The sequence below is a fragment of the Ranitomeya variabilis genome, chromosome 5 (assembly GCF_051348905.1).
Source record: "Ranitomeya variabilis isolate aRanVar5 chromosome 5, aRanVar5.hap1, whole genome shotgun sequence".
NCBI lineage: Eukaryota > Metazoa > Chordata > Amphibia > Anura > Dendrobatidae > Ranitomeya > Ranitomeya variabilis.
This window is the reverse complement of record NC_135236.1, coordinates 73792629-73809071: the sequence shown is the minus strand read 5'-3', so window position 1 is coordinate 73809071 and position 16443 is coordinate 73792629. Positions and strand designations below refer to the sequence as shown.

The 16443-nt window shown below is 44.3% G+C and overlaps 1 protein-coding gene across 3 annotated transcripts in view; it reads left to right on the top strand.

The window, feature by feature from the left end:
- The window catches only part of LOC143774549 (triacylglycerol hydrolase DDHD2-like), an 89488-nt gene that overhangs the window by 35054 nt on the left and 37991 nt on the right, over nucleotides 1-16443 (top strand). For all 3 annotated transcript variants that reach the window (XM_077262254.1, XM_077262251.1, XM_077262252.1), the window contains 6 exons: nucleotides 10299-10503; nucleotides 13693-13883; nucleotides 14170-14259; nucleotides 15162-15282; nucleotides 16080-16169; nucleotides 16264-16405. In XM_077262254.1, the coding sequence (XP_077118369.1) occupies nucleotides 10302-10503; nucleotides 13693-13883; nucleotides 14170-14259; nucleotides 15162-15282; nucleotides 16080-16169; nucleotides 16264-16405 (836 nt within the window). In that variant the 5' untranslated portion in view covers nucleotides 10299-10301. The remainder of the gene's footprint in view (nucleotides 1-10298; nucleotides 10504-13692; nucleotides 13884-14169; nucleotides 14260-15161; nucleotides 15283-16079; nucleotides 16170-16263; nucleotides 16406-16443) is intronic.

The window sequence follows — 16443 nt, the reverse complement described above, 5'->3', positions numbered from 1 at the left end:
AGCAGATCCTTTTTGAGGATGATCCTGCTCAAGAAGGATGGTAATTCTCTCTCGAGTCAAGCTCGTGGCCCTTCAACAGGGAGCTCGCGCACTTGATCACTCATCCCCTCAGTTCAATCGATTCGCTAGGAGGGTTCTGAGGAAAAATGGTGACGACAATGGAAGCAGTTTCCTTCGTTCCTCTCGTTTTCAGCAAGTCAATCAGGCTTTCAAAAGGTAGTCTCTGAGCTCCTTCCTCATCCAGGGCCTTCTCCTGGTCCAATGGTTATTAGTGAATACCAATGCCAGTCTTCTTCTCCCGATCATTGCTCTTGGGATCCAAAACGGTACGGCTAATCCTACAGCAGGTCCACTGCCTTCAGGCGGGTCACCCCATCTGACTTCAATTGGATAATGCCATGGCTGTGCCATACAGCAATCATCTAGCAGGTACCCACAGTCAAGCGCCATGGCCGAGGTACCTCACACTCTCTGATGGGCCGAGATCTACCATTCAATGATCTCGGCAGTACATATCCCTTGAGTAGTGGGAGCTTCACCCGGAAGTCTTCCATCAGATCTGCCTTCACTGGATACTCCAGATGTAGGTCGGATGGCGTCCAAACTGAACGCCAATATACTTGCGTTCATGGTTCGGCCTCGAGATCCAAGAGCATCACAGTGCATGCTCTGTTCTTCCATGGTACCAATTTCCATAACCCCTCTTCCACTACTTCCGAGATCTTTTTGGAAGCAGAAATGGCCCCAGTGATCCTGGGACACCCACACTGACCATGTCAGGATTTCTCGCTTGCGGTACTAGTATTTTTCCGTCTTATTGCAACAAAACTACAAATATGGACTCCCTTGTGGGGAGTCTTCACCTTTGGTTCTTCTCTATCGCATACCGTTAGATCTTTGGGACCTTAATGGTCCTGGGGGTCTTACAGTAAACTCCTTTTTTGATCCGGACAGACTTTACTATCAGGGAAGGTCACTCCCTTTTTTCTCTGCGTTCTTGTCATCCTGATGAGTCTTCAGAGCTTGCCGCTCTGTTCTTTCAGACTTTTTTCCTTATTACCATCAAGGCAAGGTTGTCCTCAGGCTATCCCCTTCCCTTGTTACCAAGGTGGTATTGTATTCCCACTGTTACAGGGGCATCGTCCTTCTCTCATCTCTTTCGGTTCCAGTCCACAAAACGGAATGGGTTCTCCATAATCTGGACGAAGCGAGTGCTCCAAATAGGTACTTATCAAGGACGGCGTCCTTCCGAAGGTTGGACACTTTATTTGGGCTTCCTGATGGTAAGAAGAAGGCTTCCTGACGGTCACAGGAAGGGTTTAGCCATTTTATCAGCCATGTTAGCCTGGTGGACTCGTTTCACCATCCAGGAGTCCTTCCGTGCTACATGTCAGCCTATCTCCCTGTCTGAGGGCCCTAGGTACCAAACGTCGGCAAGCATGGCTGCAAGCTTGCGGATTTGTCCAGTCTGCATGCATTCTTGAAGCACTATAATTCCCACACTTCCACAGATGTGAGTGTGGGCAGGCGGACTCTGCAGGACGCGGTGGCGCACTTGTAAGTAGCGGTTACACAGGGCCCGATCTATTGTTGTCCCCACCCAGGGACTGCTTTGGGACATCCCACTTTCTGTGTCCCCCAATGAGGCGAAGGAGAAATAGGGATTTTTGTGTACTCATTGTAAAATCCTTTTCTCCGAGCCATTCATTGGGGGACACAGCTCCCACCCTATTATTATCTTGTGCTTGTTTTTTATAATTTGACATGCTATACTCTCATATATATAATATGACATGATATACGCTCATTTGTTGTTATTGATCTCCTACTGCTTATGCACTGAACTGGTTAGCTGAGAGCCAGCAGGAGGGTGTATACTGCAGGGGAGGAGCTAACTTTTTTTGTATCACTTAGTGTCAGCCTCCTGGTGGCAGTAGCATACACCCACGGTCTGTGTCCCCCAATGAATGGCTCGGAGAAAAGGATTTTACAGTGAGTACACAAAAATCCCTATTTTTGTGTCCTTAAAGTAAAAAACCGTGGCAGACAAAATAGTCAATAAATAACATTTCCCACATGTCAACTTTACATCAGCATAATCTTAGAAACAATTTTTTTTTTTTTTGTTAGGAAGTTGTAAGGGTTAAAAGTTGACCAGCGATTTCTCAATTTTTTTACATCAAAATTGACAAAACCATTTTTTTATGGACCATCTCATATTTGAAGTCACTTTGGGGGGGTCAGTATGACATAAAATACCCCAAAGTGACACCATTCTAAAAACTGCACCCCTCAAGGTACTCAAAACCACATTCAAGAAGTTTAATAACCCTTCAGGTGCTTCACAAGAACTAAAGCAGTGTAAAACGAAAATATTAACATTTAACTTTTTTTCACAAAAAATGTACTTTAGACCCAAACTTTTTTTATTTTCACAAGGGTATCAAGAGAAAATGGACCACAACATTTGTTGTGCAATTTCTCCTGAGTACTATGACATAAAATACCCAAAAGTGACACCATTCTAAAAACTGCACTGTTGTGAATTTACTTTTTGGCTCCCTCTAGTGGCTACTAGTGATTTGACTCTGGGGTTGTCAGTCATTCCTTTTATGCTCACCTGGGTCGTTAGGTCAGGGGTGTTGCTATATAAGCTCCCTGGACCTTCAGTTCAATGCCTGGCAACGTTGATATCAGAGCTAATCTGTAGTGCTCTTGTCTACTGATCCTGGTTCCTGCTTGATTAAGCTAAGTCTGCTTTTTTGCTTTTTGCAATTCGTTTTTGTTTGCATTTTTTGTCCAGCTTGTATACTATCTGTATCCTGACCTTGCTGGAAGCTCTAGGGCGGCTGGTGTTCTCCCCCCGGGCCGTTAGACGGTTCGGGGGTTCTTGAATCTCCAGCGTGGATTTTTGATAGGGTTTTTGTTGACCATATAAGTTATCTTACTATATTCTGCTATTAGTAAGTGGGCCTCTCTGTGCTAAACCTAGTTCATCTCTGTGTTTGTCACTTCCTCTTACCTCACCATTATTATTTGTGGGGGGCTTGTATCCTACTTTTGGGGTCCTTTCTCTGGAGGCAAGAGAGGTCTTTGTTTTCCTCTTCTAGGGGTAGTTAGCTCTCCGGCTGGCGCGAGACATCTAGCGACCAACGTAGGCATGTTCCCCGGCTACTTCTAGGGTTGGCGTTAGGAGTAGATATATGGTCAACCCAGTTACCACTGCCCTATGAGCTGGATTTTTGTACTTTGCAGACTTGCTGATATCTCTGAGACCCTCGCCATTGGGGTCATAACAGTTTGCCAGGCCAGTACTAAATGTTAAATGCATTGCAGAAGTGGGATTATAAGAAAGAAAGTTCTGAGTTTTTTTTCTCTCTCTCATTTTTTTTTCTTTTCCCCTTTACCTTTGAGTGGCTTGTGATTGCTGCAGACATGAATGTCCAGACCTTGATTACAAGTGTGGACCAGCTTGCTGCTCGTGTGCAGGGCATACAAGATTATGTTACCAGAAATCCTATGTCAGAACCTAAGATACCGATTCCTGAACTGTTTTCCGGAGACCGATTTAAGTTTAGAAATTTCAGGAATAATTGTAAATTGTTTTTGTCCCTGAGACCCTGTTCCTCTGGAGACTCCGCTCAGCAAGTGAAAATTGTTATTTCTTTTTTACGGGGCGACCCTCAGGATTGGGCTTTCTCGCTGGCGCCAGGAGATCCGGCATTGGCTGATATTGATGCGTTTTTTCTGGCGCTCGGTTTGCTTTATGAGGAACCCAATCTTGAGATTCAGGCAGAAAAAGCCTTGCTGGCTATGTCTCAGGGCCAGGACGAGGCTGAGGTGTATTGCCAAAAATTTCGGAAATGGTCCGTGCTGACCCAGTGGAACGAGTGTGCATTGGCTGCAAATTTTAGAAATGGCCTTTCTGAAGCCATTAAGAATGTGATGGTGGGTTTTCCCATTCCCACAGGTCTGAATGATTCCATGGCCCTGGCGATTCAAATTGACCGGCGGTTGCGGGAGCGCAAAACCGCAAATTCCCTCATGGTGTTATCTGAACAGGCACCTGATTGAATGCAATGTGATAGAATCCTGACTAGAAATGAGCGGAAAATTCATAGACGCCAGAATGGCTTGTGTTACTACTGTGGTGATTCTGCACATGTTATCTCAGCATGCTCTAAGCGTCTTACTACGGTTGTTAGTCCTGTCGCCATTGGTAATTTGCAACCTAAGTTCATTCTATCTGTAACTTTGATTTGCTCACTGTCATCGTATCCTGTCGTGGCGTTTGTAGATTCAGGTGCTGCCCTGAGTCTTATGGATCTGTCATTTGCCAAGCGTTGCGGTTTTGTTCTTGAGCCATTAGAAAATCCTATCCCTCTTAGGGGTATTGACGCTACGCCATTGGCAGAAAATAAGCCGCAGTTTTGGACACAGGTTACCATGTGCATGACTCCTGAACATCGGGAGGTGATACGTTTTCTTGTTCTGCATAAGATGCATGATTTGGTTGTTTTGGGGTTGCCATGGTTACAGACCCATAATCCAGTCTTGGACTGGAAGGCAATGTCAGTGTCAAGTTGGGGCTGTCATGGAATTCATGGAGATTCCCTGCCCGTGTCTATTGCTACTTCTACGCCTTCGGAAGTTCCGGCGTATTTGTCTGATTATCAGGATGTCTTCAGCGAGTCTAGGTCAAGTGCATTGCCTCCTCATAGGGAATGTGACTGTGCAATAGATTTGATTCCAGGCAGTAAGTTTCCTAAGGGAAGACTGTTTAATCTGTCGGTACCTGAACATACCGCGATGCGTTCATATATCAAGGAGTCTCTGGAGAAGGGGCATATCCGTCCTTCTTCTTCCCCTCTTGGTGCGGGATTCTTTTTTGTGGCTAAAAAGGACGGATCTTTGAGGCCTTGTATTGACTATCGGCTTTTGAATAAGCTCACTGTCAAATTTCAGTATCCTTTGCCGTTGTTGTCAGACTTGTTTGCCCGGATTAAAGGTGCCAAGTGGTTCACCAAGATAGACCTTCGTGGTGCGTACAACCTTGTGCGCATTAAGCAAGGAGATGAATGGAAAACCGCATTCAATACGCCCGAAGGTCATTTTGAGTACTTGGTGATGCCATTTGGGCTCTCTAATGCACCTTCAGTTTTTCAGTCCTTTATGCATGACATTTTCCGGAAGTATCTGGATAAATTTTTGATCGTTTATCTGGATGATATTCTGGTTTTTTCTGATGATTGGGACTCGCATGTGGAACAGGTCAGGATGGTTTTCAAGATTTTGCGTGAAAATTCTTTGTTTGTTAAAGGCTCAAAGTGTCTCTTTGGTGTACAGAAGGTTCCGTTTTTAGGGTTCATTTTTTCCCCTTCTGCTGTGGAGATGGACACAGTCAAGGTTCGAGCTATTCATGATTGGACTCAACCCTCGTCAGTTAAGAGTCTTCAGAAGTTCTTGGGTTTTGCTAACTTCTACCATCGTTTTATCGCTAATTTTTCTAGCGTTGTTAAACCGTTGACGGATATGACCAAGAAAGGCTCTGATGTGGCTAACTGGGCTCCTGCTGCCGTGGAGGCTTTCCAGGAGTTGAAGCGCCGGTTTACTTCAGCGCCTGTTTTGTGCCAGCCTGATGTCTCACTTCCCTTTCAGGTTGAAGTGGATGCTTCGGAGATTGGGGCAGGGGCCGTTTTGTCGCAGAGAGGCCCTGGTTGCTCTACTATGAGACCTTGTGCCTTTTTCTCTAGGAAGTTTTCGCCGGCAGAGCGAAATTATGATGTGGGCAATCGGGAGTTGTTGGCCATGAAGTGGGCATTTGAGGAGTGGCGTCATTGGCTCGAGGGTGCTAAGCATCGTGTGGTGGTCTTGACTGATCACAAAAATCTGATGTACCTCGAGTCTGCTAAACGCCTGAATCCTAGACAGGCCCGCTGGTCATTGTTTTTCTCCCGTTTTGACTTTGTGGTTTCGTATTTACCAGGTTCTAAGAATGTGAAGGCCGATGCTCTGTCTAGGAGCTTTGTGCCTGATGCTCCTGGAGTCGCTGAACCTGTGGGTATTCTTAAGGAAGGAGTTATCCTGTCAGCTATTTCTCCAGATCTGCGACGTGTGTTGCAGAGATTTCAGGCAGGTAGGCCTGACTCTTGTCCACCTGACAGATTGTTTGTGCCTGCTAAATGGACCAGCAGAGTCATTTCCGAGGTTCATTCCTCAGTGTTGGCAGGGCACCCGGGAATTTTTGGCACCAGAGATCTGGTGGCCAGGTCCTTTTGGTGGCCTTCCTTGTCAAGAGATGTGCGGTCATTTGTGCAGTCCTGTGGTACTTGTGCTCGAGCTAAGCCTTGCTGTTCTCGTGCCAGCGGATTGCTCTTGCCCTTGCCTGTCCCGAAGAGACCTTGGACACACATCTCTATGGATTTCATTTCGGATCTTCCGGTGTCTCAGGGCATGTCTGTCATCTGGGTGATATGTGATCGTTTCTCCAAGATGGTCCATCTGGTTCCTTTGCCCAAACTGCCTTCCTCTTCTGATCTGGTTCCTGTGTTCTTCCAGAACGTGGTTCGTTTGCACGGCATTCCTGAGAATATTGTGTCGGACAGAGGATCCCAGTTTGTTTCCAGGTTCTGGCGATCCTTTTGTGGTAGGATGGGCATAGATTTGTCGTTTTCGTCCGCTTTTCATCCACAGACTAACGGACAAACGGAACGAACTAATCAGACTCTGGAGGCGTATTTGAGGTGTTTTGTCTCTTCTGATCAGGATGATTGGGTGACCTTCTTGCCGTTGGCTGAATTTGCCCTTAATAATCGGGCTAGTTCTGCCACCTTGGTTTCGCCATTTTTCTGCAACTCTGGTTTCCACCCTCGTTTTTCCTCGGGACATGTGGAGCCTTCTGACTGTCCTGGGGTGGATTCTGTGGTGGATAGGTTGCAGCGGATCTGGAATCATGTGGTGGACAACTTGAAGTTGTCACAGGAGAAGGCTCAGCGTTTTGCCAACCGCCGCCGCGGTGTGGGTCCCCGACTTTGTGTTGGGGATTTGGTATGGCTGTCTTCTCGATTTGTTCCTATGAAGGTCTCCTCTCCCAAATATAAGCCTCGATTCATTGGTCCTTACAAGATATTGGAGATCCTTAATCCTGTATCCTTTCGCCTGGATCTTCCGGTGTCGTTTACCATTCACAACGTATTTCATAGGTCCTTGTTGCGGCGGTACGTTGTGCCTGTGGTTCCTTCTGCTGAGCCTCCTGCTCCGGTGTTGGTTGAGGGCGAGTTGGAGTACGTGGTGGAGAAGATCTTAGATTCTCGTCTCTCCAGGCGGAGGCTTCAGTACCTGGTCAAGTGGAGGGGCTATGGTCAGGAGGATAATTCCTGGGTGGTCGCCTCTGATGTGCATGCGGCCGATTTAGTTTGTGCCTTTCACGCCGCTCATCCTGATCGCCCTGGTGGTCTTGGTGAGGGTTCGGTGACCCCTCACTAAGGGGGGGGGGGTACTGTTGTGAATTTACTTTTTGGCTCCCTCTAGTGGCTACTAGTGATTTGACTCTGGGGTTGTCAGTCATTCCTTTTATGCTCACCTGGGTCGTTAGGTCAGGGGTGTTGCTATATAAGCTCCCTGGACCTTCAGTTCAATGCCTGGCAACGTTGATATCAGAGCTAATCTGTAGTGCTCTTGTCTACTGATCCTGGTTCCTGCTTGATTAAGCTAAGTCTGCTTTTTTGCTTTTTGCAATTCGTTTTTGTTTGCATTTTTTGTCCAGCTTGTATATTATCTGTATCCTGACCTTGCTGGAAGCTCTAGGGCGGCTGGTGTTCTCCCCCCGGGCCGTTAGACGGTTCGGGGGTTCTTGAATCTCCAGCGTGGATTTTTGATAGGGTTTTTGTTGACCATATAAGTTATCTTACTATATTCTGCTATTAGTAAGTGGGCCTCTCTGTGCTAAACCTAGTTCATCTCTGTGTTTGTCACTTCCTCTTACCTCACCGTTATTATTTGTGGGGGGCTTGTATCCTACTTTTGGGGTCCTTTCTCTGGAGGCAAGAGAGGTCTTTGTTTTTTCCTCTTCTAGGGGTAGTTAGGTCTCCGGCTGGCGCGAGACATCTAGCGACCAACGTAGGCATGTTCCCCGGCTACTTCTAGGGTTGGCGTTAGGAGTAGATATATGGTCAACCCAGTTACCACTGCCCTATGAGCTGGATTTTTGTACTTTGCAGACTTGCTGATATCTCTGAGACCCTCGCCATTGGGGTCATAACACTGCACCCCTCAAGGTACTCAAAACCACATTCAAGAAGTTTAATAACCCTTCACAAGAACTAAAGCAGTGTAGAACGAAAATATTAACATTTAACTTTTTTTCACAAAAAATTTACTTTAGACCCAAACTTTTTTTATTTTCACATGGGTATCAGGAGAAAATGGACCACAACATTTGTTGTGCAATTTCTCCTGAGTACTATGATAACCCGTATGTGGGGGAAAGCCACTATTTGGGCGCACGTCAGGGCTCAGAAGGGAGGGAGCACCATTTGACTTTTTGAACTCAAAATTGTCTGGAATCAATGGCGGGTGCCATGTTGCGTTTGGAGACCCCTTGATGTACCTAAATAGTGGAAACCCCCCAATTCTAACTCCAACCCTAACACAGCCCCAACACACACCTAACCCTAATCCCAACCCTAACCACAGCTATATCCCAAACACCACCCTATCCCCAACACAACCGTAACACCAACACAACCCTAACCCTAGCACCAACCCTAACTGCAAAGAATGGAAAAATGCATTTTTTTTTTTAGTTTTATTACATTTACCTAACTAAGAGGGTGACAAAAGGGGGGTTTGATTTACTATTTTTTAAATTTTGATCACTGTGATAGGGTCTTTCACAGTGATCAAAATTACCCAATAGGAAAAATTTTGTATTGTTGCAGGGTACCGTCCAGCAGATCTCGGCAGGCCGGGCACACTGCGCATGCCCCCTCCATTTTCTTCCTGGAAGAAGACGTGGAAGGCCGTGGATGGTGGAGGTACCGGGGGGCTTGGGGGACCCAATTTCTCTCTCCTCTAGACCATTTCAGAGGGGTTCTCCGTCCATGGATCCAGCCATAACTGTCCTTCTCTCTGCAGTTAGCTGCAGCGGTGAAGTCTCGTCGACAGCATTGTCATCACCACTGTAGCCAATCGATGAGCTCTACCTCTGCACACTCGCTGAGCTCAGTGATTAGGTACAGCGGTGATGTGCGCTGACTACGTGATGTCACCACTGCAGTCAAAACATTGTGGCCCCGATTCATCAAAGTCTCTTCACCATAAATTTCTTTCAGAAAAATAGGAATTTCGGTGGTTGAGTCCACGGTGACCAAGGTTCAAAGGTGCAGTCACACAAGGTTAAAGCATGAATGGGGTTTATTGTGGCAACGTGTTTCAAGGTTTCCAAAGCTCTTCAACAGCATACAACTCAAAAACTGTGGAAATATATGAACAATGTATTCAGAAAAAAGGCCCTCAGTAGTGAATCGTAGCAGTCATATGATACCTCGTCATTGTAGCATATACAGAGTGAACGCAAAATACAAAAATATGTAATTTTGACAGAAACCTTGAAACGCGTTGAAATAAACCCCATTCATGCTTTATCCTTGTGTGTGACTGCACCTTTGAACCTTGGGCAGCGCGGACTCTGAACCACGTAGTCCTCTTTTTCTGCCCGGCATTTTATTGGTGGTCCAGCAGCAGCCATTACATGGTTTTATAGGAGTAGTGACTGTCCCAACCCAATCAGGTGAGCGTACCTACAATATTTTATTTCATTTGTCTGCGATAAGACACTATTTGTGCTTTTTGTTTCTCCAGCTTTATTAGTTGATTGTCACCAGAAAAAAGCATCAAAGATTGATAAGTCTCAACAGTTTTTCACACCATGAGGTTGTCGAATAATTTTGCCATTTTTGATGGTTTTATGCCAGTTTTGCTCAGCTTTAGAGGGTAGAATGTCTAGAATTAAACTTTTGAAATGTCATAGAGAAGCGTCAGACGTTTTGATCAGTGGGTGTCCAGAAGCTGAGATCTTTAGAGATTGCTAAAACCTGGTCTTCACTCTTGGAGGAGCGCAGTGTGTCATCAACTTAATTTTAGTGATTGGTGGAAGTCTCAGGATCTGGCACCCAAGTCTCTAACGTGCCAAAAGTTCTTAGAAAACGCAGTTGCCCTTTATGTGCAAACAACGATCCATAAAGAAGTTGGCAAAGTTTTTTAGCTGACTCTTTTATTAGTTTACTTTGTCATTCTAGCACATGGCGTCACTGGACACATCCGATATACTGGAGACCCCTCCACCGATCTTGTACCCGGTCTGTACTGAGACGATGGAGACGACAGTGTACTACGAGGTGGTGGTCCCGCACTGGTTCTATGCCAGGACACATGATGGCAGAAGTTCCTGGAACCCCTTCAGCAAGGAGGACTCCGACATACTGGAGGCAGCGTTCTGCTCTGGTAAGGAAGCCCTGTAGAACACCTCCCGTACGGGTACACCTATAGCATTACCAAAAACATCGTTCACACAGGTCGCGTAGAGTTTGAGGGGTTTCAGTGTAAAATAATCTAACATTTTCTCCAGCTTTGTAACATACCTTGTGCTCTCTATCTCTCTATTATCCCTTTTTCTTTTTTTTTTTTGTTGTAACATAAGGTTTATTATAAAGTTGTGCAACTTTTTCACTGATGCAGCAATTATAGGGGTTTCCGTCATGGAAACATAAATGTATGACGGAAACCAATTGCTGAGTGTGTTTCTGTATCTGTCTATGCATCAACAGACCCCCTTAAGTGATTAGCAATGAAAAGTTATACTTCTCGCCAATATATAATATTTCTGGGATCTGAATACTTGGACCTCAGACCACCGAGAAAATGTGTATCCTTAAAGGGGTATTCCCATCTCCAAGATCCCATCCCAATATGTAATAGGTATAATAATATTATTAGCAGATACCTCCAATTAGAAATGTAATATAGTTCTTCTGATTCGCTATTTCACTTACCCCATGTGCAGGGCATTGCAGTAGCTTAGGTATCCATGGTTATGGGCACTAACTAACTGGCACTATATGACTGGTTGTAGCCATAGATGCCTAAGCTACTGCAATGCCCTGCACATGGAGTGAGCGACATAGCGAATCAGAAGAACTATACTACATTTCTAAATGGAGGTATTTTCTAATTTTATTATTATTACATTGTGCACATATCGGGATAGGATCTTGGAGATGGGAATACTCCTTTTTAAGTTCCTTTTGTGAATGTAGTGGTGGTGAGCATGGATGACTTCTATGTGCTGTCTTCTTTTATTTCCTTATTCCTGTAGAAGAGAATGGTCACATATGAGCACTAGTGTTCCCTTCATAGGGGGGACTTGGAAATGCACCACGTATGTGAGGGTCCCAACGATAGGACCTCCCAGCAATCATATCCTTTGGATAGGTGATAAATCCTGTAAAAACCTGCATAATTTGAAATCAAAATGTCCTATTATAGGATACGTTTTTTTTTTCCTGCTTACAGTAGACCTAATTACTGTCCTTACTGTGTTTTCTTCTTCAGTCCTTTTTTTTTTTTTTTTTTAAGAAACTTTTTTAAACTGCTCTCTTGTACACATTGCGCTTGCTCTGGCTTGTCATGTGACCGTCACTCATACTTTTTATAAATAGAGATCACATGAGTAGAAATCTGTTGCCACTGACACTACCATGGCGACCCCAGAGCAGGCGCATTATTTCCTTATATTCACTGCAGTAATTCCAGCCCTTTAATATCTGCATAGCTCTAATTATTAATGATGAATAGTATATCTGTGGTGACAAAACAATTATATCTGACCACGTATGATACTTTAAATGGTGGGAAAATCATTCCTGTGGTTACGGTTGTGGCTTATTCATAACATCCTCTATGTCGGCTATGGAGGAATCTGTACCTAGCGGGATCGGAGTAATTGGATTTACATGTTTGAGATTTAATCTCATTAATTATAAAGTTTAGCACATTAGTTAAGCCTTTAATCTTCTAGATGGTAATCTCCCCATAGACAATTCATGATTGTGGGTAGGTGCTGGCAGAATATGTGTGTAATGGATCCACAACATCCTAGCCTTTAGGACCTAGAGGATGGGACATGCTGGGTTTTACATGCCCAATCCTTAATGGGTCTACTAATAATACATCTGGCCGCTCGATGATCCTACGGCTATGACCACCATTGTTGCACTTTGGTTTTACAACATTAGGGTGTAGCTGGATGGCGGAGGGAAAAAAAGTCTGTGTGTTTCTCCTAAAACTTGACATCTTTTCACCCGTTGTGTGCAACTGTCTAAGAATTATATGTTCATGAAGTTTGTTTAGAGCCGATCAGGTCAGAAATAAAACTTTAAAGACTTTTCCTATTCATTTCTATTGGAAGTGTATGTGTGCATGGCGTTATTTAGACTGCAGAGTTTTCCGAGGTCGACTCTTTCCTGAGGCAGTTTCGCCATAGTTTTTCCGTCAGATCTGCCACCGGCGTCTTTCTCGCTATACTGTGCATTATAGTGAGTAGGCGACTTCCAAATGAGCATGTTACTTCTTGTAACCACTTGACTGTTTCCAATCCCTGAAGCCATTAAAAGACGTGATATAAGATGGATCATGTACACAGGAAAATACTATTTTCATTTTATGGGGCACCAAATCGAAAACAATGAACTGGCACACAAGTTGGTATGAAAAAAAAGGAGAATGTTCACACTGGCCATTAAACAGGAAAAAAGAAGACAACAGGAACATAAACCCTGCTGTAAGTAAAGGCAAAAGTGCATTTAAATAGCACAGGGTACTTTGTAAACACCGGTTTTGATTTAAAAAAAAAAAAAGCGTAGAGGCCATCCCACCAGCGCCAAGGTGACCCAAATCAGGATAGTCCTAACCCCTAGTATTAAAACCTTACCATGCGTCATAGTGACGTCCCACATTGCACATATACCAACACGTGTGTCAGCCCATTTGGTATTAAAATAGTAAATGATGAAATAATTCTGATTTTAATATTCACCTACTGTTTTGGTGTATACAGCTCCTGTGCTGACCAATGTACATTGGAAGGATACACTATACTATTTTACTTACTATACTTGCAAAAAAAAACAATGGCCCCCCTGGGTCCTTCAATATGATCTGAGCAATTTAGGTTTATGTCCACCAAGGGAGAAGCTTCAGAGGAGACGATCACTGAGCTCTGAACTTGCAGGTCCACTTGCTGGAGTGTTAAAATGGGTCTTTAAAAAAGCAGCTTCAGAGGAGATGATCACTGAGCTCTGAACTTGCAGGTCCACTTGCTGGAGTGTTAAAATGGTTCTTAAAGAAGCAGCTTCAGAGGAGACGATCACTGAGCTCTGAACTTGCAGGTCCACATGCTGGAGTGTTAAAATGGGTCTCAAAAATAGAAGTGCCTAAGTCTGCCCACTATTTAGTGCAGGACCGTCAGCCACATGGACTTTAGGTTGTTGGTGGTTTCTGACATCTGTTCATGGGCAGCTCCAGAACTTGAGGATTTGGTGGTGCCATCATAGTCATTTTGACGCTCTTCGACCTGAATTTTGTAACATTTCTTGCTCTATAATGTTTCTCTTTTTTTTATTCTGTTTTTATCAGGAGAGAATCCAAACAGTATTGTTGTGCCGGTTTGTGGTGGCCGATATGACGTTTACCTGGGCAGTCGCAGGCGACTGTCTGTGTACTGGGATGAAGAGGACTCCATCGTACAGAGATGCACCTGGTTCTTCAAAGGGGATAAGGACAGCAAATATGTTCCGTATCCAGAGAACTTCAGTGAGATCTTGGAGGTCATTTCCTATTACATTATTATATATAATGAAAGACTGCGGGGAAGGGGTCTTCATCAGAAATGACCCTCCTTAAAAGACTCTGCTCCTGGCATCCCAGCCAAATATCTGACCTTACCGAGGAAATCTGTGTCCAGCCAGTGCCTGTGGTTGATCCCTAGGGGCATTATCACTCATGGCTGAAATTGTCTGTTTCCGTAACGCCCATATAGGTTCTATGTCAGTAGTAATTTGACATAGACATGTCTGTAAATTAATATTTTACTTTTTTTTTTTACCCTCCCAGGATGCCTTCATGCAGGCAGTAACCCGAAATGAGTGGAAAAAGAGATTGGAATCGCCATCTAGAGACCTAATTATTTTGCATAATCCCAAGGTGAATGAAGAAGACTTTTTCAATGCAATTGCAACCCCACAATGCTGTAAATGTTTGTGAGAAGCTATGTCAGTGATTTTTATATATATTTTTTTCTTGATAAAGTGGAACAAAATATGGCTGCTTTCCTCTTTGTGAAAGGCAGCGGCTATTATTATTGTTAAAAAAAATCAAAATTAAAATATATATTATTATTATTTATTTTTTATTTACTATACATTTTTTTTATTCCTAGTTTCAGTGACTCAAGTTAACTTTATTAGGAGGTTCGGTCCACCCTAACTGTGGCCGATGTGAACTACCTGCAAACTCTGTCATTGCAAAGACTGAGTGTTCTGAGTTTTAGCAAGCATTCTGGCTTAAAAAAATGTTTTTGAAATGTTGCGAAGAATTTTCAATTTTTAGTAGATTTACACCAGTCTCAGCCAACTTTTTGGAAAAAGTGGGTAGGACTTAATTAAGGGCAGAGGTCAAGGCTAAGCGGGGCCCAGAATTTCATGACTCCATAAAAGTGGCTTAAATTAATAGAGAAATGTACATTTCTTCTATTGACGCTCGGCAGCTAAAACATTATTGGGTCGAACAGCTTTTATTGAAATTTCCACATCATGGTACAACGCTTCCTTCATCAAGACCGGTGTGAAAAATGCACGTCTTGGTGAATCAGGGGCCTAAGTTTAGAGTGTGAAATATGTAAAAAAATGAAGGGGCTGGTGGGACCGCTGTGGGGTCCGCTTCTTGGCTTCATCATTTCCTCCTATTTGGACACATACTGGATTTTCAGACATGGTTTATGGTAGGCGGCTGAGGTCTCGTATTAGAATTTATACATCCTATATGTTAATATATGAATAGTGATCAGATTAAGTTCCTAGTCCTCTTACTGTCTTTTTAATTTGCAGCTTATGGTTCACTACCAGCCAACAGGAATCGTAGATGAATGGGGGGCCACCCCAAGTGAGCAGGGCCGGCCTCGGATTGTAAAGAGAGGAGTAGACAATATTTCGGTGGAGATACCTCAAGGTGAGATTTGCCTTCACATGCAAATTATGGGATGTAGACGCAGCGTGTGCGACTAGAAGCGAAACGTTACTTAGAGAATTCCACGACTCAAAGACACCGCAGGTAGTCATGCTCTATCCCTTTCTATGCATCAAACTACTTTTTCTGGAGTTTCTTTTTAAAGGGCTTTTCCATTTATAATTTTTGAAGGGAACCATCAGAAAAGCTCTATTTACCTCCATAACTAGGGTTACAATGCTGGCCGGCCACCTTACTGAAAATGTGGCTACTGGGAGAAAATGAACTTTGTCTTTCCTCCCAGGAGCTGCTGGTTAAAAATACTGATCTTGGCGTTACTCACTTTTTCCGTTACAACCATGGTCCCGGTCTTGCAATGGTGACAACTACTGTGTGCGTGACCACTGCAGCCGATCACCAGCTCTGTCGTTGTACATGGCACAGGCTGCTGAGCTCAGGGATTGACTGCAGTGTAGTTGTGATGTTACCGCTGCAGCCTGTTAGAAAGGACAGCAGATCTCTTACCTTCCATAACTGTGGCACTGGGTAGGTGCTGGATTATCGGGCTGATATATCCACTCTCAATGGGAAATATAGCCGGACATTCCTTTAGGTCGCAAGTTCCTGGATTCAGGGGGTGATTATTATGCCCTGACACTTGGATTTTCTTACTTGTTATCACACCGCTATAAAAGCGTCTGATCATTCAGTATCCGAGCTGTGAGTCCAGACCATGAATTCGGCAGCTTTACCTCCCCTGCTTCCAGCAGACCATTAAGCCCCAATTCACTTTGTTTTAGGTGAGCCACCCCAGATTGATCACTTGGTCTTCATGGTTCATGGCATCGGCCCGGCCTGTGACTTACAGTTTCGAAGTATTGTGCAATGTGGTGAGTACTGTCACATAAAGAAATCGGCATGGATCGCCCTCTCCATCACTGGCCGTCATGTACCTGACCTCCATTGTTTTTTTCCTTTTCTCAGTAAATGATTTCCGACTTGTATCTCTGAATCTGCTCCACGCGCACTTTAAGAAATCCTTAGAAGAAGAACGGATCGGACGGGTAGAGTTTCTCCCCGTGGACTGGCACAGCGCTCTCCACGCTGATGCCACCGGAGATGACAAGTACGTGCACCGCACACTGCATGGACACCGCTGACGTG